Genomic DNA, 27,029 nt, shown 5'->3' on the forward strand with positions numbered 1-27,029 from the left:
ACTCATCTTCAAAGTGCGGTCCCATTCCTTTCACTACCATGTGGAGCTCTTGCAGCCTCTCCCCCTCAAGCACTTACAGCTGACGTCACTTAAGTCAGTGAGGGTGCAGGGCTTGAGGGTATACAGAGTACAGCTTATCGGCACCAAGGGCACAGGAGGTGGGGTGCTGAGGCCACTGCAGCACCCCCTGGTGGTGGTGGTAAAAAATGACATTTCTTTGTAGATTTGTATCTGTTGTCCACAAAATAAAATAGATGTTGAAAAATAATAATATGTAATATGGTTGTCTGTTGCTTAGGTAGTAGGAACCTTTGTAACAGGTACTGTGTGACACAGGAACCTGTTAATGGTTGCACCTCTGCACCGCTGCAAACTCATTTAATAAACTATTGCCCGGGTGGATTAATTCATGGGGAAAGGGAAGGCACTTTCTCCCAAATATAGGTAAGACATACATTATTGTTTATCACTGCTGCTGCTTCTGCCGCCGTGCAGAAATGGGCTGTTAAAATGTGTGTCATTGACCGTCTAGCCTCTGCTCTGTGATTTGCATAATACAACAGGCTCTTTAATTCACAATACAAGTACCTGTAAAATCCAACACAGACTGTTGGTGAAATAGAACACTGTCTTTGTAGTATATGTGTCGCCAGCCAAGTCTATGGACTTTAATGTTGGGGTGGCGGTGGCTCAGCGGTAGAGTGGCTGGATGGTAACCGCAAGGTTGCCAGTTCGATCCCTGTGGGCTCCCCCAGAGTTAGTGTCGAAGTGTCCTTGAGCAAGACTCTGAACCCCTAATTGCTCCTGATGTGCTGGTTGGTGCCTTGCATGGTGTCCACCACCATCGGTGTGTGAATGTGTGTGTGAATGGGTGAATGTAATGCACAATCTATGTAAAGCCTTGGATAAAGGCACTATATAAATGCACCATTTACCATTTAATGTTTGTTTAGGGCAGTAAATGTACCGTGGCGTAAGACGTCATCTGACTGATATAAATACAACCTGTAATAAATGTATTTCATTTTTCACGGACATGAGAACATATCAACATGCCCCTGAAAATATGGGCTGGGCGCCCCTCACTTCACACTAGTGTGATTTTTAGTCTAATTGTAGTATTCTTACTGAATGTACAGCACTTTGGTTCAATGCTGTTGTTTTAAATGTGATCTATGAATCAGTAGCTGTGAAACTTTTTCACATCAAGGACCCTCAAAATGACACTTTGTTAGCCCGCCGACCCCCATTTGAAAAGACATGCCAGGGACCCCCATAAGAGAAGATGTTTACGGCTCTAGCAGTGACTCAGGGACCCCCATAAGAGAAGATGTTTACGGCTCTAGCAGTGACTCAGGGACCCCCATAAGAGAAGATGTTTACGGCTCTAGCAGTGACTCTCAACCATTTTAATTTCAAAGACCCCCCAGTTTGACATGCATTAGTCTACGGACCCCCCATTTAATGGCATTTCTATCTCTGGGACCACCAATTTATATTGTAAAATATGTAAAATATGAACCAAATGGACCATATAGCAGGCCCATTTGGACATGAGGGAAGAAATCCTCTGAATTAGTAGCAGATCTACAGTAGAAGCTCACAACATGCCCTTTTCCCATTTGATTGATTGATTGGCCAACAATAGGCCTATATGATTTTCTTTAATATATATATAGTAAATAAATAAAAAAATAGGTTATCGAGCTTTTGCAGTGGCAGCTCCCAAGCTCTGGAATGAGCTGCCTCTGCACACAAGACAAGCCCCCACCCTCCAGGTGTTTAAGTCACGCCTCAAGACTTACCTTTATTCCTTGGCTTTTCCAAGCACAGTATGAGATGTTCGATATTTAACGTGACACTGTGCATGTTGTTTGTGGTTGTTTTGTGGTTTTTAAATGAAGTTGTTTTTTAATGTTGAAGTTGTTTTTTAATGTTTTACTGTAAAGCACTTTGGTACAACGTTGTTGTTTTAAAATGTGCTATATAAATAAAGATGGTATGGTATGGTATGGTATGGTATGGTATGGTATGGTATGGTATGGTATGGTATGGTATGGTATGGTATGGTATGGTATGGTATGGTATGGTATGGTAAAATAAGCATTATATGCTGTGCTGTACTCTGGGCATGAAGACAGAGTCATGTCAGTGAGCTGAGCTGTACTCTGGACATGAAGACAGAGTCATGTCAGTGAGCTGAGCTGTACTCTGGGCATGAAGACAGAGTCATGTCAGTGAGCTGAGCTGTACTCTGGACATGAAGACAGAGTCATGTCAGTGAGCTGAGCTGTACTCTGGACATGAAGACAGAGTCATGTCAGTGAGCTGAGCTGTACTCTGGGCATGAAGACAGAGTCATGTCAGTGAGCTGAGCTGTACTCTGGGCATGAAGACAGAGTCATGTCAGTGAGCTGAGCTGAGCTGTACTCTGGGCATGAAGACAGAGTCATGTCAGTGAGCTGAGCTGTACTCTGGACATGAAGACAGAGTCATGTCAGTGAGCTGAGCTGTACTCTGGACATGAAGACAGTCATGTCAGTGAGCTGAGCTGTACTCTGGACATGAAGACAGAGTCATGTCAGTGAGCTGAGCTGTACTCTGGGCATGAAGACAGAGTCATGTCAGTGAGCTGAGCTGTACTCTGGGCATGAAGACAGAGTCATGTCAGTGAGCTGAACTGAGCTGTACTCTGGGCATGAAGACAGAGTCATGTCAGTGAGCTGAGCTGTACTCTGGGCATGAAGACAGAGTCATGTCAGTGAGCTGAGCTGTACTCTGGGCATGAAGACAGAGTCATGTCAGTGAGCTGAACTGTACTCTGGGCATGAAGACAGAGTCATGTCAGTGAGCTGAGCTGTACTCTGGACATGAAGACAGAGTCATGTCAGTGAGCTGAGCTGTACTCTGGGCATGAAGACAGAGTCATGTCAGTGAGCTGAGCTGTACTCTGGACATGAAGACAGAGTCATGTCAGTGAGCTGAGCTGTACTCTGGGCACACTACACTGTTTACGCCTCCCCTGATATTTGGAGCGCACTGTGTATGGCACAAAGTGTTGCACTGTGACTTTATGGATAAAGTGGTTAAACTGATGTGAGGCTATATTAACTCATTCTGCTGGGGACCCCCTGTAACCTCCCAAAGGGAACCCTGGCCCGGGGACCCCCTGTAACCTCCCAAAGGGACCCCTGGCCCGGGGGTCCCCGGACAACACTTTAATTTAAGATTAGAACCACTGAAGTAGGCTATCGATAAAAACCTGTGTGGGGTGCTGAGGGCGCTGCAGCCCCACCTGGTGGTGGTGGTGGGGAGGAGGAATATTTGTTTTTGATGGGTTATGTTGAAAAAGGTGTTTGGGTCTGACTCTGTAGTTTAGGGAGTAGGAACCTTTGTAACAGGTACTGCGTGACACAGGAACCTATTGAAGGTTGCACCTCTATTCAAGCGCGTTACAAACTATTTTAATAAACTATTACCCTGTTGGATTAATTCATGGGGAAAGGGAAGGAACTTTATCCCAGGTGAGTAAGACACACATTATTGTTCATTGCTTCTGCCGCCGTGCAGAAATGTGCTGTTCAAACGTGTGTCATTGACCACCTCTGAGCCCATATTGGACTCTTTAATTTATAATACAAGGTTCTGTAAGATCCAACACAAGTAAGTGTGTGTGTGTGTGTGTGTGTGTGTGTGTGTGTGTGTGTGTGTGTGTGTGTGTGTGTGTGTGTGTGTGTGTGTGTGTGTGTGTGTGTGTGTGTGTGTGTGTGTGTGTGTGTGTGTGTGTGTGTGTGTGTGTGTGCGTGCGTGAGAGACAACTAATAGGCCTACATCAGATGTTGTTTTTGATGACATATTAGAGAAGTGACCATTGTAGAAGTGGGTTGTGCAGCCATTCAACCACAGTGAGTCTGGAAGAGACATTCCTTATCAAGGTGTATAAAGTACCAACATATTATAGATAGATGTTATTATACAGCTTGGTTACACATTAACTGCTTTTTGTGTTCATAATATCCTCCTGAAACAATTGTTGTCGAGTTTCCCCAAGTTTGTGCACATTATCTACTTTTGTTTGTGTTCAAGAATGTCTTGTTAAATGTAACTATTAGGCCTAGCCTACTATTGACCAAGTAAGAGACTGCTGCCTTTGGGGATGCAGTTGGGTAGTACTGTAGGACAATTATTTCACCTTTTGTTTTAACTATTAGCCTACTATATTGACCTTACTTGGAGACTGCCTTTGGGGATGGGGTTGAGTAGTACTGTACAATTATTTCACGTTTTATAAATGTTTCTCATTATAACAAACTGTCTTTGCACCTAATTAATTAATTCTCTGAAGGATGTGCTCCGGTAGCTTCTGTGGGTTCAGTCATTCAGAAGTGTTTCACACATTCACTGATGTGTGTTTACATGCTTTATACTCCTGTTAGAGAGTAGATAGCATGTTTATGTAGAAATAGCACTCTTTGGTGTTACTGTACCATAGTTTAATATTCTACTGTTAGACAGATGTTAGGTTCTTAGCTTACTTATGATTATTGATGACTAATCTTTATGTATGTGATGTATTACCATGTGTTGAACCTTACTGTAAGTCTCTCTGGATTCAGAGCGTCTGATAAATGACTCCATTGTAAATTGTAGCTGACGACCCTGTCAACCCTTTTACAGTAGAACTGTTACTTCTGTTATGAGCCAGCAGGTGGCAGCATTGGCCCACAGTTCAGTTTGTTGACTGTTCAGCAATGTTCAAGCAAAACAAAGTGAGTGCCAGTGATATGTATGTATGTATGTGTACGTAGCAATGGCATGTCATTATTTGGAGGGAAAATGCTCAGAATTAACAACATTAGTCAAAGTAGCAGAACTACAGTAAAAGCTCACAACATGCCCTTTTCTCATTTTTTTGATTGATTGAAAACTATTTGACAGAAATGCAAACAGCCTGCAGTACAATATACACTTGGTCTAAAAGGATATGAACATTATGGAGCCTCTTTAACGTAATGCTTCTCAAACATGTTCATGTCAAGGACCCCAAAATGATCTATTTGTCTGTGGACCCCCGTCTGTGACAGCATAGACCCCAAAATGATCTATTTGTCTGTGGACCCCCGTCTGTGACAGCATAGACCCCATGAGAGAAGATGTGTATTGTTACAATGTTTCAACACAATTTAAACTTTCTGATTTTATTTCAGATTATCTTTCCAAGCATATTGAAAATAGATAAATAGATGAAAAGCTGACAACGCTGAGAAGCTTGATGAAAGATAGAGATGAAGGTAAAATAGTTTCTGTAGATTCAGGTAGATCAGAGGACTGGCTAGCATATCGCTCTTTAAGAGACAAAGTGAACACTAAACTATCTAGAATTGTAGAAATTATACATGATGGTAAAAAAAACGCTGGAGTATTCTCTCTCAAATCATGAGTAGAGATAAAATGAGCAAAACATTTATTGATCAGGTCAACGCTTCATCACCAAGCCACAAGAATGTGCTGATTATTTCGACAATTATTTCATAAGTAAAGTTGATACCATAAGAAATGACATGCTGCCTGCAAACGGTCATCTATCTGGATCCATTATTAAAACTGATAGCATGCTGAACAAAATATAATGCAAATTTAAATTCCCATTCACTAATTAAATTAAATTAAAAACCCATTGTCTGAATTGAAATCTTAACAAATCCTGTGGTCATTATAATCTAGACAGGAGACTCTTAAAGATGTCAACTGGACTTATAGCTCGTCCTTTATAGACCAGAACACTGTATAAAGTAATGGTACCAGTAGCAGACAGTGTTACATAGCATAGAGCAGAACACCATTGAACACAGAGCGGTTGCCTGGGTCATCATAGAGCCTGGACTGTCCATTTAAACGCATGTCAACAGTGTCTCCCTCCTCCAGCTCTACCATCCTTCCATTAGATATCTGTCCATTACCTCCACTATTGTATCCACAGTTAAATAAGAGTAATTCTTGCTGCTCATTCTTAAGCATGTAGACACAGAAGTTCTCTGATGACCACAAGTTATATGCAGTATATGTGAAGTGATAGAGTCCTCTGACCGGCGCAGAGAATACCCCTGAGAACACAGGATGAGAGACACATTACATTAATAGAAATTAAAAATACAGTTATAAAAATAAAAACCTTAATTTAAAAAAAGTCAGATCTACAAGTTGTGTGAGTTAAGAGGTTACTTTCCTCATCTCCTCTGGACTTTTGCTTTCAATGTGAAACACACAGTGGTGGAAAGTAACTAAGTACATTTACTTAAGTACTGTACTTAGTAATGTAAAACATTTTGGTATTTGTAGTTTACTTGAGTATTAACAATTTCCAATACTTTTACTTTTACTCAGATCCAAATATTGTACTTTTCTCCACTAAATGTATTTGACAACTTTAGTTAGTAGTTACTTTGTAGATTTAGATTATTACTACAAAACATACAGTAACCACTTCAGCCTTTAATGCATTTCAGCCATTTGAAAATAGACGATCTACAAGCTCACAATCTGTCACATCGACGCATTGTGAGCTATTTTCAAAATATTTTTATACATGAAATGGCACATTTCTACTTTTTACTTGTAGTACTTTAAGTACATGTGTGTACATGGATGGATTGTAGTTTAATCACCTGTAGATGTATTGTAGGCGTTGCCGACGTTAGTGAGGACTCTCTTGTAGATCAGAGTGGTGTCAGAATCATACGGTCCAACTTGTCCATCATTAGTCAAACCAACAGAGAAGGCCACCTTCGGTTTGTCTGTCAACACAGGAGGAGCATTATCAAACTGTTTAAATATTATAAAAGCATAATATTATATTAAGCCAATACACCAATCTTGTTGTAAAGCAGCTTATCAGCTCCAACAAGACAAAGTATAGGCTATTAAAACTAAACAGTCACTAACAATACTCCATGGAATATTACTGTCTGTCAAATACAGAGACAGGATTTATTATCATTTATTATTCATTACTTGATCCCTAGTAACTCTGTTCTGGAGCAATGTGTTGAACTGGGCCATGTTCTGTTGTGCACTTGTAGATCTGCTATTTTCAGCAAAGATATATATATATATATATATAGTGTAGAACAAAAACAGGGTCCTTGGAGATCCAGAAAACTGTAAACCTAAATCTTTCATTCACCTTAATGGTCAGATCCTCACTGACATTTAATAGTGGAAGACGGTAAAGTCATTACTTTGGTTAATTGTAACATGTTGTGAGTGTGACAGTACCATCAATATTTACACACAATTACTCATTAATATCCACTTAAACCTGACCGGGGTCCCCCAGGGCTGTATAGTAGGGCTGCTAGTATTTCCCTCTGATTGCTCTCAGCACTCATCAGAATGTGATTGGTTGTAAGACTAGCCCAGGCTCTATATGGGTCAGAATGTGATTGGTTGTAAGACTAGCCCAGGCTCTATATGGGTCAGAATGTGATTGGTTGTAAGACTAGCCCAGGCTCTATATGGGTCAGAATGTGATTGGTTGTAAGACTAGCCCAGGCTCATATGGTCATCAGAATGTGATTGGTTGTAAGACTAGCCCAGGCTCTATATGGGTCAGAATGTGATTGGTTGTAAGACTAGCCCAGGCTCTATATGGGTCAGAATGTGATTGGTTGTAAGACTAGCCCAGGCTCTATATACCCTGAAGTGTGTCAGTTATCTGCCCAAACGTTGGTTTCTGTATTCTCTTCATCCTATAATACATTCTTGGCACTTTGGCTATACCAGACCAGTGTGTGCTATACCAGACCAGTGTGTTTTATACCAGACCAGTGTGTGTTATACCAGACCAGTGTGTGCTATACCAGACCAGTGTGTGCTATACCAGACCAGTGTGTGCTATACCAGACCAGTGTGTGTTATACCAGACCAGTGTGTGCTATACCAGACCAGTGTGTGCTATACCAGACCAGTGTGTGTTATACCAGACCAGTGTGTCCTATACCAGACCAGTGTGTGTTATACCAGACCAGTGTGTGCTATACCAGACCAGTGTGTGTTATACCAGACCAGTGTGTGTTATACCAGACCAGTGTGTGTTATACCAGACCAGTGTGTCCTATACCAGACCAGTGTGTGCTATACCAGACCAGTGTGTGCTATACCAGACCAGTGTGTGTTATACCAGACCAGTGTGTGTTATACCAGACCAGTGTGTGTTATACCAGACCAGTGTGTGCTATACCAGACCAGTGTGTGCTATACCAGACCAGTGTGTGCGCCACTTTTTTCTCTTTTAAAGACTACCTTTCTGATTGTTCTGCCGTGGATCAGCAACACTACATTCTAATATTCTAACATTATTCTGTCATGGATTGGTGTGGGTCGGTTGGTGTGGGTCGGTTGGTGTGCGTAGCATCCTTTTGCACAGTATTTCCCTCTACACCAAATCCAGATCTACAAGCTCACAACATGTCACATTACGTTGTGAGCTTGTAGATCTGCATTATTATTTTTTTGCCAAATGTGTGCCAAAGAATAGTAGATCATTTCATTTTCTATGCATATTTGGGGAATTTGCAGTATTTATAGTCTGCATACATAATGAAGACTGAACATAATATGTTTACTAAGCATACATATAGTATTTTATATTAGTGTAGCCTATCATACTTAATTCATATATAATTATTAATATATGAACATACTAAGCGTCTAAGAGTATGAGTACTTTGTCCTCCATTTAATTTAACCTTTTGGGGATTGTTTCAATTCCTACTTTTGATATCCATGTACAGTATACTTAATAATATGTTGGTATATTAGTATATTTATAAAACATACTTACTTTCAGCAGCAGTCAGCCTGGTTTCTATGGTGGTCAGCTGAGCAAGATGAGCTGAAATCAGTAGATAGTTTATTTGTCTCTGTCATGGTTTAATTGATACATGATACAATTGACCGAAAAGGAAAGGGCTGAAGCCGAAGCTTATTATGCCCACCTTTTTGAGATTTCAGTCATCTCATAGAAAGAAACAAAGACTGAGTAAAGAAATCCGTTTTCAACATTGCTGCATTTCTAATAAAGGATTAAACAAAATCATGTGGAAAGAGAAAAAATCTAAAATAAAATCTGATCAATCGACAGAAAAAGCACTACTTCTACCACTTATGATAGTGATAATAATAATTATCACTATCAAGACATTAGCATTAAGTCACTCATACAGTAAATACAGTAAATACTCATGCACTTTCACTGAGTGAGTAAAGCTTTTCCATTATGGATTATTATGTTTACATTAGCTGAGTCGTGGTCAATTCAAGGCTTCGTGGGGAGTGTAACTGATAATAAGTCAGTTTGTGTGAACTACTATTTAACCCCAAAGTAAGTCCCTTTTCAACACTACACATTTATACTTGCATTCACTGAACACCATCTTGATCAAATTACCTTCACTCAAGTCTTCAATCTGGACCGTGCTGGTGTTGAGTCTGGTCTCAAAGCCCTCAACTTGACTCTCACTAGCATTAAGTCTGGTCTCAAAGCCTTCAACTTGACTCTCACTAGCATTAAGTCTGGTCTCAAAGCCTTCAACTTGACTCTCACTAGCATTAAGTCTGGTCTCAAAGCCCTCACTATGACTCTCACTAGCACTAAGTCTGGTCTCAAAGCCTTCAACTTGACTCTCACTAGCACTAACTCTGGTCTCAAATCCCTCACTATGACTCTCACTAGCACTAAGTCTGGTCTCAAAGCCCTCAATCTGACTCTCACTAGCATTAAGTCTGGTCTGGAGAACTTCAACTTGGCCTTCACTGGTACTGAGTCTGGTTTGGAGGTCTGCAACATGGACCTCACTGGTACTGAGTCTGGTTTGGAGGTCTGCAACATGGGCCTGGAGGTCTGCAACATGGACCTCACTGGTACCGAGTCTGGTTTGGAGGTCTGCAACATGGACCTGGAGGTCTTTCACGTTGCTGTCACTAGCACTCAATTTGGCAGCCATTTCTGAAAAACACATCACAGACATTTGACCTGAATTCCCCTTTCATTGTCAATGGCAAATCTTGAGACGTGTGGGGAGCGTTTATTTATTAGTGTGTGCCAATTAAAAAGTGGAAATGTGAGTACTTTGTCCTCCATTTAATTGGACCTTTTGGGATTTTTTCAATTCCTACTTATATACATGTATACTTAATAATATGTTAGTATATATTATATTTATAAAACTAATACTTACTCCACAGTTGTTGCACTTGGCTTGTCAGCTGAGCAAGATGAGCTGAAATCAGTACATTAGCATTAAGTCAGTCATACAGTAAATACTCATGCACTTTCACTGTTGAGTGAGTAAGCTTTCCATTATGGATAATCTATTCTCTGAGATTAATTAAAGTAATTAAAGGAGTAGTTCACCCAAAATATGACTTAATTACACACCCCATGAAGCCTTGAATTCATGGAGATTTTTGAGGGGTGCTAGCCTCCCATGCCCAACTTTGTCTGTTTGTATGAACACAAACACGATGATTTGATTGGCTGATCACCCCATAGCGATGATTTGATTGGCCGCTATTGTGTTCTTTTAGCAACAGTAAGTCATTTTCCAACATCTCTTATAGAACATCCTCCTGTTGCTCCCACCTCATTCTTCACTAATACAATATATTATACCAGGTAGACGCCCTGAGGGGAGAAGCCACCTCGCCCCATGCATCTGCCTGGGTGACGGCAGACTGCTGGGCAGATCAACATATGGAATGGATTCTGTATTGGCCATTTATGGAGCGTGTCACGAGGCGTGACGGACGGACGGACTGACTTACAGGTTTTCTATGGTGGCAATAATATAACATTATATAATATCTATAACCTATATCTCACCTGCAGAACTTCCTCCCGGGGCTTCCACCTCATTAGATTTGTTGTCCTTTTCTGAAAATGAATTAATAAATACACACAATCGGGTCAAACAAACGGAGAAAACAAACAAACTGATGTGTTGTCCAGACGAGGCCCGGGTAACACAGAATACGTCCTCGTCTGACATTCCAAACACGCGAACATGACCCACTTTAATTACTTCAGTCTAATGTGTTAATAGCTTAATGACTTTTATGTCCAATATTTGCATTTCAGTTCATAATCATAAAGTTAATGTATTTGAAATTAAATAAAAAAAAGATTACTTTTCCGGATTCCAATTTAAAAAATAGCAAAAAAGCAGATCTACAAGCTCAAAATGCATTGCACTGCGACATGTTTTGAGCTTGTAGATCAGCTACCTTTGACTATATGCATTGTGGCCCTCTGGAGTGAGTTTGAAATATAGTGGCCCTCTCCATCATCAAAGTTGTATGATAAAATACATTACATTTGACCGTACATTTGACTCTTGTGTTGTATTCTTGTGAAATATTCAGTAAAGTATTCTTGTGAAATATTCAGTAAAGTATATAAAAGAGCTCAAAGGGTACATATTCAGTCAGACAACTCACCCCGAAATTGAAGACAACTCACCCCCAAAGTGGCCGAAAGCGAAGACAACTCACCCCGAAAGTGAAGTCATCTCACCCCTGGTGAGTTGTCTTCACGTTCGGGGTGAGTTGTCCGGACAACCAAAAAGGGTAAAAAGGGTGAGTTGTCTTGTTACCCTAATGAAGTAGTGTAGAATCGATTAGTATAGGCTATAGTATAAAGATAGGCAGCACAGCCACCGCGCTGCGCTGTCTGACCCTCCCTCTCAGGCATGCAGGTCTGACTGCGCAGTGCACACTGCACGCACCACGCATGGACCTCGTCAAAGTGCTTCGTCTTCTTGGGTGGGTTTACTCTTCATATTCCTCTATAAACGGCCTGTTTTCACTGTTTCTAATTCCTCTTTTTCATACGTTTGTATAGCCTATGGGCAATGTTTAGCGCTGTGCAGGCAGCAGGTGGAATCAATCAATCTTTTAACGAGCAATTATCTGACATTCAGAGGTGTTGCGCACCAGCGAATAATATTCAATCTCCGAAGTCAAACTCATAAATTCACAAAGCATCATGCCGCCCCTCGTTGTGAGCTTTAAGATCACAACGAGTGCTTATGTATACATTACTTTGTAGCCTATACTTCTGGCAGAAGAGGATATATGAGAATATTAGTAGGCCTATGTAAAATCATTAAAATAGCAAGGCATAAGGGTTAATAATAAATTAAATAAACTGAATTAAACCCACTATACATTTCTTTTAAAGCTAATCTGAACTTGAAAATGGTCAAAATGGGAAAATATATGGATAATCAAAAAGCAGCACTAGAAGTAACAGCCTCTCCAGCATCGTTACCTGTGAGGTCGTTTATGGGCTGGTCATCGTGGCGGTTAAGGTTCACCTCCAACGGTCCGTGGATCTCGAGCTGGTTGATATTCAACTGGAACGGCAGGTCAGTGTCGGCTGAACACAGGCAGAGGAGGACCACCAGCAGGTACATGGCAGCAGTATCCATCTGTGTCAATGCTGTGGCAAGCCGCATCTTTATACACTACCTGCCTACCCGTAACTTTTTTTTTTTTTTTACCTGGCAGACATTTAGAACATGCTCTGCATTCCATGCAGGCATGCTTTTCCATTCCACGCCTGCATATGACAGCTTGACAGCAGTCATCACAGCGGCATGTAGATTAAATAATGGACACACACACACACACACACACACACACACAGGCCTCTTGATTGAACCAGAAACGTAACTTGCCCGGGGGCGTGGTTATAAGCACAACCCGTGTAGGAATTACTATGTCACGTCGTTGAGAACTCTAGTGTGTGTGCGCGTGCGTGCGTGTGTGGCCGTACAACTTACTGATCTTCCTCATATAAAGTCGGACCGTGTGTGTGTGTGTGTGTGTGCGCACACATAACATCTGTTGCGCTAAACAACAGCATCATCACATAATATCCGCGTGTTCGTGCGCGACATATGAGCAGGACGGTACGCACCATGAATTGAGAGGCCCCTCTCAATGCATATCACCCCAGGGGGATTATATCTGGCCCCTCTCAATGAATATCGCCCCATGAGGCAGATTAAAGTCTGGCCCCTCTCAATGCATATCGCCCCATGGGGCAGATTAAAGTCCGGCCCCTCTCAGTGCATATCGCCCCATGGGGCAGATTAAAGTCCGGCCCCTCTCAATGCATATCGCCCCATGAGGCAGATTAAAGTCTGGCCCCTCTCAATGCATATCGCCCCATGAGGCAGATTAAGTCTGGCCCCTCTCAATGCATATCGCCCCATGAGGCAGATTAAGTCTGGCCCCTCTCAATGCATATCGCCCCATGGGGCAGATTAAAGTCTGGCCCCTCTCAATGCATATCGCCCCATGAGGCAGATTAAAGTCTGGCCCCTCAATGCATATCGCCCCATGGGGCAGATTAAAGTCCGGCCCCTCTCAATGCATATCGCCCCATGAGGCAGATTAAAGTCTGGCCCCTCTCAATGCATATCGCCCCATGAGGCAGATTAAGTCTGGCCCCTCTCAATGCATATCGCCCCATGGGGCAGATTAAAGTCTGGCCCCTCTCAATGCATATCGCCCCATGAGGCAGATTAAAGTCTGGCCCCTCTCAATGCATATCGCCCCATGAGGCAGATTAAAGTCTGGCCCCTCTCAATGCATATCGCCCCATGAGGCAGATTAAAGTCTGGCCCCTCTCAATGCATATCGCCCCATGAGGCAGATTAAAGTCTGGCCCCTCTCAAAGCATATCGCCCCATGGGGCAGATTAAAGTCTGGCCCCTCTCAATGCATATCGCCCCATGAGGCAGATTAAAGTCTGGCCCCTCTCAAAGCATATCGCCCCATGAGGCAGATTAAAGTCTGGCCCCTCTCAATGCATATCGCCCCATGAGGCAGATTAAAGTCTGGCCCCTCTCAGTGCATATCGCCCCATGAGGCAGATTAAAGTCTGGCCCCTCTCAAAGCATATCGCCCCATGAGGCAGATTGAGTCCCCCATGTCAAGGATCCCAAAATGATCTATTTGTCTGTGGACCCCCGTCTGTGACAGCATAGTCCCCAAAATGATCTATTTGTCTGTGGACCCCCGTCTGTGACAGCATAGACCCCAAAATGATCTATTTGTCTGTGGACCCCCGTCTGTGACAGCATAGACCCCATGAGAGAACATTTGTATTGTTACAATGTTTCAACACAATTTAAACTTTCATAATTACTTTTCAAAGCATATTGAAAATAGTAGATGAAAAGCTGACAACGCTGAGAAGCTTGATGAAAGATAGAGATGAAGGTAAAATAGTTTCTGTAGATTCAGGTAGATCAGAGGACTGGCTAGCATATCGCTCTTTAAGAAACTAAGTGACCACATTAAATAAACAGAAAAAAGCCTAAACTACCAATCTAGAATTGAATAAATTATACATGATGTCAAAAAACGCTGGAGTATTCTCTCTCAATCAAATCACCGGTAGAGATAAAATGACTCATTCATTGAATCGGGTGAAAGCTTCATCACCAAGCCCCAATAATTTGCTGATTATTTCGACAATTATTTCATAAGTAAAGTTGATACCATAAGAAATGACATGTTGCCTGCAAACGGTCATCTATCTGGATCAATTATTAAAATTGATATCATATAAAATGATATCATGCAGAACAAATTATAATGCTAATTTGAATTTGCATTCACTAATTTATCTGAAATTAAACATATATTGTCTGAATTGAAATCTGACAAACATCATGATAATCTAGACAGGAGACTCTTAAAGATGTCAGCTGGAATTATAGCTCAGATATAGACCAGAACACTCTATAAAGTAATGGTACCAGTAGCAGACAGTGTTACATAGAATAGACCAGAACACTGTATAAAGTAATGGTACCAGTACCAGACAGTATTACATAGAATAGACCAGAACACTGTATAAAGTAATGGTACCAGTAGCAGACAGTGTTACATAGAATAGAGCAGAACACTGTATAAAGTAATGGTACCAGTAGCAGACAGTGTTACATAGAATAGACCAGAACACTGTATAAAGTAATGGTACCAGTAGCAGACAGTGTTACATAGAATAGACCAGAACACTATAAAGTAATGGTACCAGTAGCAGACAGTGTTACATAGAATAGAACAGAACACTGTATAAAGTAATGGTACCAGTAGCAGACAGTGTTACATAGAATAGAGCAGAACACTCTATAAAGTAATGGTACCAGTAGCAGACAGTGTTACATAGAATAGACCAGAACACTGTTTAAAGTAATGGTACCAGTACCAGACAGTGTTACATAGAATAGAGCAGAACACTGTATAAAGTAATGGTACCAGTAGCAGACAGTGTTACATAGAATAGACCAGAACACTGTATAAAGTAATGGTACCAGTAGCAGACAGTGTTACATAGAATAGACCAGAACACTATAAAGTAATGGTACCAGTAGCAGACAGTGTTAGAACAGCTACAAACCCCACATGGTTCGTTATGTAATGTAGATTGTAGACCGCCTTCATGGTACTTTACTAGTGGGACAAATATACAATATACAGTATAATACCGGTAATATGCCGAGGCGGCAGTGCCTCAGGGATAGAGTGGCCAATAGAGCTGCTGGATGGAGAACCGTGAGGTTCGCAAGACAAATTTCAGTGTGAACTAACAATATAACGGTAGTACTATATCATACCATATTCTCAGTTCGATCCAGGGCTCCCCCAGAGTTAGACTCTGAACCCCTAATTGATCCCGATGTGCAGGTCGGTGCCTTGTATGGTTTCCTCTGCCATCGGTGTGTGACTGAATATGTGTGAATGTAATGCACAATCTATGTAAAGTACTTTGGATAAAAGCTCTATACACTGTAAATGCACCAATTTCCATTTACGGTATATAAACTCCTTGACTGTTATGATGACATACTGAAGACACTGACTCTGAGGAAGAAGATGATATTGAATAAATACAAACCCTGGAAACATACAGCATTACAATGTGTAGAACATGGAAAGTCTGATGTTGCATGCTCTAAAAGTGTGCCCATGGGAAATGGGCACAATGAGAGAAGATGCAAATCTCCAAGAAAATCCAGAACTACTACATAGACCTGCAGATATATCGATGAAGAAAACCATGGACCAGTGTCATAACTCTTATTAACAGTTATGTCATAACTCTTATTTATTGAAAGTGATGACTTGTCATCACTTTCATTTATTTAAAGAAAAATGTTAACTACTTCAGTGAGATTAAAAAAGCTTTGACATAGATACTTGTCTGCTGTTCTAATTCTTTGTCCTTGCCCCTTCCCCTTGTCCCTACATAATGAGTGTCAAGGGGTAGGGAGATAAATCATCCCCCTAGGAATTGGAACGTCCCTAAATATTGAACGTCCCTTGTAGATATTGATATAGGCCTACAACCTGTTCTCAGAAAATAGCTGATCTGCAAGCTCACTACAGGCCAGTGGTCCCCAAACTTTGATGGCATTTCTGTCTCTAGGACCTCCAATTTATATTGTAAAATCAATGTTAATTAACTCTGATAGTGTACAAACTATCATTTAGCCCATAACCCACTTTGGAAACTACTTTACATTTGATTTAAGCTGTAGAGATGGAACGTAAATATAACATTGCTGTGGTTATGATGAAATAAATATATTGTAATTTTGTCTCATGTTGGTAGCCCACCATGCAGAATGTAATTCAGCTAGATATAGCTCATTCTGACACCTGCTCAACAGTTGTACCTGATTCATTCATTATTGTATTAACAGTTTGTATAGCATGCGTACAGATATATATATCATATACAGGGTTAGAAAAAGGAAAAACAATTTACAGTATAGAAAGAAGGGGCTGTGGTCACTGTGTTCATTGTTTTTAATATCATTAAGAACAGAGTAATTTTCTATCAATGAAAATGCCATCGTGATTCATCTCCATCCAATGTACAGTCTGCACAGCAGCTTGCAGTCTGTTCCGTAGCTGGTTTGCCTGGGGAAAAAAAACAACACCACTGCTAATTAGTTATGTAAGTTTTGCAACTTGTGGGGATTAGCTTAACATTGGTCATGATAAAACCATAGCTATCACTGCAGCGAGTAGCCAACGTTATGCAGTGACAGCGTTATGTAGGTACAGTAGGCTATTTCACGGCGTTTAAGAGCTCCAAAACTGCAGAATGTTGACATATCGTGGTCTGGGGGGTCGGACTGATGCCTGCTAATAAGCTAGCTTGCATCCGAGTTGTATCACCGGCGCACCGGCGATAAATAAAAAAGAATAAAGCGCCGATGCGGCGCCAAATGAATGGGTAACGTTGTATGAATGCAACGCCGTATCATATCGTTAGTTCACGTGAGGTAACGTTAACCTTTGCTAGAGATTGCGATATTTTTGGCGATGCAGATTGTTAATACATTAAAATAATATTGGTTATTATAATATTTTTCCATAATAAAGGACATAAAAGGCTTCTTACCTCGTCCGCCTTTCAGCCCTCAGTGATGTTGCTCCGTTTGAAGTCCCGTCGAGATATCCCTTCAAACGAAGGGGATTCTAACCCTCGCCCTCAGCCCTACCCCTCCATCCAAAGACAATTGAGATAACCCTTCCCCCTCACGTGAACGTGCATAAGCAAGGGCAAGGGCTAAGGGCCAGGACGAAGGGGGGAATTGGGATTGAGTGTTTTAGGTAGCATTTATGATATTTGTCATCATATGCAAAGAGATCTGGGTACGAGAGCAGCCGATGTACAACTTCATCAATCTTTCTGATGCTGCATGTGAAGGCCCTGTCTTTGGTACTCTGACCAGTAAACATGTGAAGGCCCTGTCTCTGGTACTCTGACCAGTGACCATGTGAAGGCCCTGTCTCTGGTACTCTGACCAGTGACCATGTGAAGGCCCTGTCTCTGGTACTCTGACCAGTGACCATGTGAAGGCCCTGTCTCTGGTACTCTGACCAGTGACCATGTGAAGGCCCTGTATCTGGTACTCTGACCAGTGACCATGTGAAGGCCCTGTCTCTGGTACTCTGACCAGTGACCATGTGAAGGCCCTGTCTCTGGTACTCTGACCAGTGACCATGTGAAGGCCCTGTCTCTGGTACTCTGACCAGTGACCATGTGAAGGACCTGTATCTGGTACTCTGACCAGTGACCATGTGAAGGCCCTGTCTCTGGTACTCTGACCAGTGACCATGTGAAGGCCCTGTCTCTGGTACTCTGACCAGTGACCATGTGAAGGCCCTGTCTCTGGTACTCTGACCAGTAGTCCTGGTTTTGTCTATGAACTGATTGCACAAGACCGCAATTACTTTTTTGTGCTATCCCTTTTGGACTGATTGTATGACTGTACTCTGTTGCTGTTTTTACATTTATGTCTAATAAACTATTAAATCCATCAATCAATCAATCAATTGTGCTGGCCTTCCCACAAATGAAACAATATATTTGTATGTTAAACAGTGTTGTATCCTATTCAACAATGTTGTACCCTGTTCAGTCTTCTTGACGAGACGGCATGCTCGCACTCTGGTCTTACTGGAGTAGTTTTCTCAACATGATACAGTATGATGAGGAGAGTATATTGTAGTATTGTAGTGTTGAAGGTCTTCTGCCGTGGGCTTTATACATTATGGGTCTTGTTTCGTGCCTTTTTCTAACTGTTTAGCAAAGATGATACAAAGATTTGGATACAATATTCCATTTTGGTAAAATGTTAAAGATACAATTCAGAATTTGTACAGTATCTATGTTGTGCATTGTACGCACTATTTTTAGGCTATAGTATATGTGCAGTAACCATATTACAAGTGATACTAATTAAGTCTATTTTCCATTCTGGTGAAATAGTGTCAGGGCAGGGTTCTGCTATTGTCAGTGTAGACTACTGGACAGGCAGTAGGCTCTGTTACACTAAAGAGAACTAAATGCTAGGTCACTCTCCACTCCAGTCAGCTAAATAGCTACTTGATTTGACGGGTGAGGTTCATCTCATCTTTTCACATTCCAAAATACGTGAAAGCCACATACTGTAGGCAATAAGATGCAGGTGGAGCCAAATACTGTAGTATAACTTGACTGTAACCAAATAACTACAGAAATGAATAACTTGCTGTTATGAGAATAATATTGAGATTTGAGCTTGATGAGGGAACATCCAGGTCATGTGCTGCAACATAATAATAGTTAGTAGTTCCACTGTAGGCTTTCATATTTCTCTGTACTATTGTTGAAGCGGCATACATTTTTACCACACATTCTCATTTCTCAAGTTTGAGACATTTCATACATTGTAATGTAAGGACTTATACTCAAGTGAATTTGTTATTATTTTTCCACCCTTGATAAGTGAACCAAAACTAATCTAATCTGTGTGATACTGTAGATTTCATTAGGAGTTGGGACTGTTTTATTTCTCCCCATTTGGCACACCATATACGTTAGTGGCATAACTCCACGATTATGCAAGCTACATTTACACAATTGGTATTGCTGGATTCAGTAGAACCTCACCTTTCCTACAAGCCATATGTGTTGCTATGACCATCCATTCCAGAGTCACTTCAAAGTAGAGAAGACATCTACATAGATGTACAATTCCGCCTACTGTAGGTATGTGTTCAAATGACTATATCTCATATTGACATTCAGATATTGACATTCAGTCTTTTCTAGAATGTAGAGGTATGTTCTGGCTTCAAGTATGCCAAGTTTTGAACCTCTCAGAGCTTCCATTGTGAATCTACATGACTTTAAGTGCCTCAACCCCCAGACGGACAGGCTTTATTTTTAGTTTGAGGTGTATAACTTTAAATAACAATTTCACCACTTTTGCAGTAAAATATTTTCATACAAGAATCCATTTCATGTATGGGAGGCCTTAGAGATGAGGAAAAACTATGTTGTGTTTGGTCCTACCTCCGGTAGGGGTATCTCGAAAACTAAAGCACTTTTTGACTGTTTGTTGCAGGACTTTTAATTATGTCACTGTCTGACCACACCACATACACTCCATGAATCTGTTGTCCAGGGCCGGTTATTATCAAACTGACGCTCTTGGCAAGCTTTCTCCTTTCATAAAGTATTAACGGCTACATATAACAAAATATATCACACATTTCTCACCTTCTTTCTCACCACTACACTGCAGCTCTGCTTCATTTGGTAGCATTATGTAGTGTGTGACTGACTGACTGCTTCTACTTGCATTAAGTGTTCAACAATATGGGAGAGTGGAGAGGTGAACTGAATGACATCAGTATGACCCCCCGCCCCACACACACACACACACACACACACACACACACACACACACACACACACCTCCACAGCTCTCAGAGAGAGAGAACCAAATAATCCACATTCCTCATTCATCGTCAATCATAAATATGTGTTGCATTCCAAATTCCATTCCATGCACACGACAGCTTTAGAGTATAGTCATCACAGCTCTGATGAACATTTTCATCAAAACACATTCTACCAGCTAACCACTTGTTTGGTTTGGCAAGGTATGCTTGTCGCTGTAAACTGATCACACACACACACACACACACACACACACACACACACACACACACACACACACACACACACACACACACACACACACACACACACACACAGTCACACACACTACAGGCTAAACTTGATTTGATGCGAATACTTCTCACGGAAACATCAAGGATAAAATGCCGATGGGTTACTGGAACACTTGAGACAAAGACAGATAGACATGATGAGTGATTAATGGAGGGCCGTGCCACATCATCCGACATATTCTACCGCTTTTGTTTACATGCTAGTAGCGATCGTTGGCTGTGGTTTGTTTGGTTAGCAAACAGGTTTTTTTGATTGATTGAAATATTTATTAACAGTTTGTAGAATTACAGTACATTTTAAGCACAAACTCAATACAAAGACTGTTAACTGTGAGTGGACGACCCAATTAAGCATTACACTTGTTTACAACAGGGTCCACATTGTTCAATTCATCAAAACATTTAGAGACATACAAACATTTAGAGACATACAAATAGACATTTCTATGTAGCTAAAGAACAGAACAGGAATTCATCATATAGGAAGCAAAAAAGGGAAAAGATACATTATACAGTGAGGGGAAATGGGGGTGGGGGGGGGGGATTCAGATTTTACAGAGGCCAGTTTCGAATTGCAGCCATCCGTAGGTGCCCTTTGAGAGCGGTTTTGAAGGAGTCAAGGGATTCACATGTCTTAATGACTGTTGGTAGGGCGTTCCACATTTTGGTGGCATAGGAGCGAAAATAATTTAGTCCCTTGTTTGTGCCGAATCTGGGTTGTACATGGTTTGTTGCACTCCCTCTGGTGTTGTGGGTGTGGACTTCGTTTACATTAAGGAAGTATTTAGACAGGTACATGGGTATCTTGGGTATCATGTTTGACAACAACGTTGTCTGCTTCCTACTATTCTGATTGGTTGGTATGAACCAATCACCGAAGACTGCCGCTTTGACAACGCCCATCACAAACTGCTGCCATGGGGAGGGCTTTCAGTCTGAATAATGAAGTGGAACGAAATGAAAATTCAGACTGAGTGCCAGGCTATGGTGGTACTATTATGGTGGCACCATAGACTGTAAAAAATATGGACAAAGCGTTCGCCGGGTCTAACATGAACGTAAAATGAAGCCTGTAATAATATGGTAATTCCTGATGTAAGTCGCCATCTTTCTAGATCCGTTTGGTACCAGCTGGCCATTGGCTGGCTCCGTTTTGGACCAGCTGGCCATTGGCTGCCCAGACAACGAGGCGGGACTTCCCCCCTTCTTCTCCGTTGGTTTTTATTTTGACTCGAGTGGGAGGGGAATCCCGATCATAGACTGTAACGGTAGCCACGCCCCTCAGAACATACAAGATGTTTTTTTTTCTTTATGGTCATTTTTTTAATTAATGGGACCATAATTTTACAAAAAGAATATTATGACATTAGAAATGAGACTTTAAACTAGTGACTGGAAGAAGAAAGTATTCATGACCATGTTTATTAAGGTAATACAGTCTAGGTGAAGTTGGGCCAAAATACATGGGCCTCTATGGAGCTATGGGGCTTTTTGGGTCCAGTCCAGCGCCACAACAGGCCATTATATGAACTACCGATTTCAAATGAGGCTTCACGAAATATCTGGCTGACTGCCCCCCTGGGTGGCACTTGGAGAGCCAAATATTTTCTGAGGTGGTACTTCAGTAAAAAGGTTTGGGAACCAATGTGGTAGTTGGGTCGTGGGGATCGCTCAAGAACTGAAGCTCACAGTCATTCGTCAAAGGACCTCTGACCTTTAGATCTCCCAATGAGTCAATTATATGATTTTCTCTTTTTTTTCTCTTTCACTTTTGACGACGTCAACACAGCAACGTCAAAATACATTTCGTAGCCTGGTTAACCACTCCCGCTTGAAATCGCATTTCCATACATGTGAGTGGAGTCTGGACTCTGGTTACGGAACTACAGCGTAGACAGACAACCTATTCAGCCAATCGGCATAAAAAAGAAAAAAAAAAAACCTGACGTCATCTCCAGTCTCCAATCAGTGAACAACACTAGCCTGAAACACGGAACCTGATGGCAGTTTTCAACAAGTATCATGCCACATCAGGGACTGTGGACACATCACACACCCAAGAACTGCTGCTGGTCGACCAGTAAGAGGAGCAGGGGGGATCGTGACCAGTAAGAGGAGCAGGGGGGATCGTGACCAGTAAGAGGAGCAGGGGGGATCGTGCCCAGTAAGAGGAGCAGGGGGGATCGTGACCAGTAAGAGGAGCAGGGGGATCGTGACCAGTAAGAGGAGCAGGGGGGATCGTGACCAGTAAGAGGAGCAGGGGGGATCGTGACCAGTAAGAGGAGCAGGGGGATCGTGGTGACCAGTAAGAGGAGCAGGGGGGATCGTGACCAGTAAGAGGAGCAGGGGGATCGTGGTGACCAGTAAGAGGAGCAGGGGGGATCGTGACCAGTAAGAGGAGCAGGGGGATCGTGACCAGTAAGAGGAGCAGGGGGATCGTGACCAGTAAGAGGAGCAGGGGGATCGTGGTGACCAGTAAGAGGAGCAGGGGGATCGTGGTGACCAGTAAGAGGAGCAGGGGGGATCGTGACCAGTAAGAGGAGCAGGGGGGGATCGTGACCAGTAAGAGGAGCAGGGGGATCGTGGTGACCAGTAAGAGGAGCAGGGGGATCGTGACCAGTAAGAGGAGCAGGGGGATCGTGGTGACCAGTAAGAGGAGCAGGGGGGATCGTGACCAGTAAGAGGAGCAGGGGGGATCGTGGTGACCAGTAAGAGGAGCAGGGGGGATCGTGGTGACCAGTAAGAGGAGCAGGGGGATCGTGACCAGTAAGATGAGCAGGGGGGATCGTGGTGACCAGTAAGAGGAGCAGGGGGGATCGTGGTGACCAGTAAGAGGAGCAGGGGGGATCGTGGTGACCAGTAAGAGGAGCAGGGGGGATCGTGACCAGTAAGAGGAGCAGGGGGGATCGTGCTTTTGCGGCTGCGGGCCCCAAACTCTGGAACACGCTGCCCCTCAATTTACAATTTACAATTTAGGCATTTAGCAGACGCTCTTAATCCAGAGCGACTTACATTTAAGCAAGAACAAAAGCATGGGAATACATCACATAAAGCATTTATCATGAAACATGCGTAAGCTAAGAAAGTAACAGTGGAATATCTATATAATGAAACTATACATACACTATACATATAAACTATACATATTTACTACTATGCTATACATATGTACTATGGCGTGCTATGACTATATACAATACAATTATAGTGCTGTCTACATAACATGCTATAAGTCTGTGTCCATATTAGATCTGCCCAGTCAATTGGGGCTTTTAACCCATTCTGACCTGAGATCAGATTCATACGAGGTTTCCACTGGACACACACTGGTCTGATTAAATCCCTCCTCAAAACTCATCTGTTCTCCCTCGCCTTTAACGGCACCTGATTTACCTGTATATTGATGTCCTGCTCTGTGCTATTGTATGCTCTGTTTTATATTGTATTGTCTCTTTTCATTGTTTTAATTATTTCACTGTCTGACCACACCAATCTGTTGTCCAGGGCCGGTTATTATCAAACTGACGCTCTTGGCAAGCTTTCTCCTTTCATAAAGTATTAATGGCTACACATATATATATATATATATATATATATTATAACAAAATATATTACACATTTCTCACCTTCCACTACACTGCAGGACTGACGGTGCTTCATTTGGTAGCATTATGTAGTGTGTGACTGACTGTAGTGTATGACCACACACACACACACACACACACACACACACACACACACACACACACACACACGTCACACACACACACACACACACACACACACACACACACACACACACACACACACACACACACGTCACACACACACACACACACACACACACACACACACACACACACACACACACACACACACACACACACACAGCTCTCACAGAGAGAGAGAGAGAGAGAACCAAATAATCCACATTCGTCAATCATAAATATGTGTTGCATTCCAAATTCCATTCCATGCACACGACAGCTTTAGAGTATATAGTCATCACAGCTCACTTTCATCAAAACACATTCTTCCAGCTAACCACTTGTTTCGTTTGGCAAGGTATGCTTGTCGCTGTAAACTGATCAGGTATTCTCTGTTGATGAGAAAGACCAAGGCACGCCGATGTACCGTGATAATGGGAAGCACACACACACACACACACACACACACACACACACACACACACACACACACACACGCACACGCAGGCTCAGTCACACACACTACAGGCTAAACTTGATTTGATGCGAATACTTCTCACGGAAACATCGAGGATAAAATGCTGATGGGTTACTGGAACACTTGAGACAAAGACAGATAGACATGATGAGTGATTAATGGAGGGCCGTGCCAGTTTAAGTGTCACCATAGTTTAATAAGAGGCACCTGTCACTGTGATCAGAGGTGAGCTAACCTTTAGGTTGTAGGAGGTCCTAGGCTGTGGATGGAGGGTTACCATGGTTTATGATCGTGGAGTGTTATTAGGCTAGTTGTTATTGTCTTTATCGGACACTTTGAAACTCTCTCTCAACCAACGACAGCCAGTGAGGGAGATTGAATGGAAATGGGAGGCGACACACTGGAGGTAAAAGACCTCTGAAAGTCTCATGTCAAAGGAATGTAAGCTCCGTGTGCTGCACGTTGTTGCCATTCTCTCATGACACGTGGCTGCTTGCGTGTGCATCGTGCACGTGTGTTGCTGTACAGTCTACAGCATGTTATACTGAGAGAGAGAGAGAGAGAGAGAGAGAGAGAGAGAGAGAGAGAGAGAGAGACCACTCTTGATAAAAAAAGCAGTTAATTAAGTCCTTGGCAGACATTGAGTTAAAAGGGTCCCTGGCTAATAAGACAAATATGCCTTAAAACGTTAAAATAAAAACACCTTAAATATGTGCTGTGGACTATTAGCAGTGGTTCTCAAACATATTCATGTCAAGGACCCCCACATTGATGTGTATTTGGCCGCGTTTGTGTTTATGTTTAGGGACATTTTATGTTTAGGGACATTTTATGTGTAGGGACATGTTTATGTTTAGGGACATTTTATCTGTAGGGACAAGTTTATGTTTAGGGACATTTTTCAAAAATGTTCAAAAATATCAGATGTAAAGCGTGGCACGACATGACACACTGAGCTTGTAGATCTGTTGTGTTTGAATGGCCAGCGCATTAAATGGACACAGAGCTTGTAGATCTGATGTGTTTGAATGGCCAACACATTAAATGGACACAGAGCTTGTAGATCTGTTGTGTTTGAATGGCCAGCACATTAAATGGACACAGAGCTTGTAGATCTGTTGTGTTTGAATGACCAGCACATTAAATGGACAAAGTGGTTAAAATGATTGTGACGTCACATCTGCCTGTAGTCTAGTGTAAACCCCCTCACTGTAGCACCACCTAGAGGCCATGCTGCCACCCTGCACACCTTATTCTATCACACTCTTACCTTATGAATATGATATATGTATGTATGCTGTTTTTCTTTATTATTTTTTAAGAGCTGTTCTGTCTTTTTACTTTTTTTTGCATTAAAATGAGGGTCCCCCATCTGAAAAGATATGCCGGGGTCCCCTATAACAAAGATATGCCGGGGTCCCCCATAACAAAGATATGCCGGGGTCCCCCATAACAAAGATATGCCGGGGTACCCCATAACAAAGATATGCCGGGGTCCCCCATAACAAAGATATGCCAGGGTCCCCCATAACAAAGATATGCCAGGGTCCCCCATAACAAAGATATGCTGGGTCCCCCATAACAAAGATATGCCAGGGTCCCCCATAACAAAGAAATGCCGGGGTCCCCCATAACAAAGATATGCTGGGTCCCCCATAACAAAGATATGCTGGGGTCCCCCATAACAAAGATATGCCGGGGTCCCCCATAACAAAGATATGCCGGGGTCCCCCATAACAAAGATATGCCGGGGTCCCCCATAACAAAGATATGCTGGGTCCCCCATAACAAAGATATGCCGGGGTCCCCCATAACAAAGATATGCCGGGGTCCCCCATAACAAAGATATGCCGGGGTCCCCCATAACAAAGATATGCTGGGTCCCCCATAACAAAGATATGCTGGGTCCCCCATAACAAAGATATGCCGGGGTCCCCCATAACAAAGATATGCCGGGGTCCCCCATAACAAAGATATGCCGGGGTCCCCCATAACAAAGATATGCTGGGTCCCCCATAACAAAGATATGCCGGGGTACCCCATAACAAAGATATGCCGGGGTCCCCCACAACAAAGATATGCTGGGGTCCCCCTTAACAAAGATATGCCCATGCCGGGGTCCCCCATAACAAAGATATGCCGGGGTCCCCCATAACAAAGATATGCCAGGGTCCCCCTTAACAAAGATATGCCGGGGTCCCCCATAACAAAGATATGCCGGGGTCCCCCAT

The 27,029-nt window shown here is 42.3% G+C and overlaps 1 protein-coding gene across 1 annotated transcript in view; it reads right to left on the reverse strand.

Annotated features, from left to right (window-relative positions):
* LOC310865870 (complement C1q-like protein 2) overlaps nucleotides 1–12,515 on the reverse strand; it is a gene marked incomplete at its 5' end in the record, with an annotated part of 67,600 nt that extends 55,085 nt beyond the window's left edge. Inside the window, 3 exons of the mRNA XM_083775078.1 lie at nucleotides 10,239–10,280; nucleotides 10,883–10,933; nucleotides 12,329–12,515. Of these exons, the coding sequence (XP_083631204.1) occupies nucleotides 10,239–10,280; nucleotides 10,883–10,933; nucleotides 12,329–12,515 (280 nt within the window). The remainder of the gene's footprint in view (nucleotides 1–10,238; nucleotides 10,281–10,882; nucleotides 10,934–12,328) is intronic.
* Between the last annotated feature and the right edge of the window lie 14,514 nt (nucleotides 12,516–27,029).

This window comes from Protomyctophum parallelum (assembly GCF_964188405.1).
Source record: "Protomyctophum parallelum genome assembly, chromosome: 10".
In the NCBI taxonomy this organism is placed as follows: Eukaryota; Metazoa; Chordata; class Actinopteri; order Myctophiformes; family Myctophidae; genus Protomyctophum; species Protomyctophum parallelum.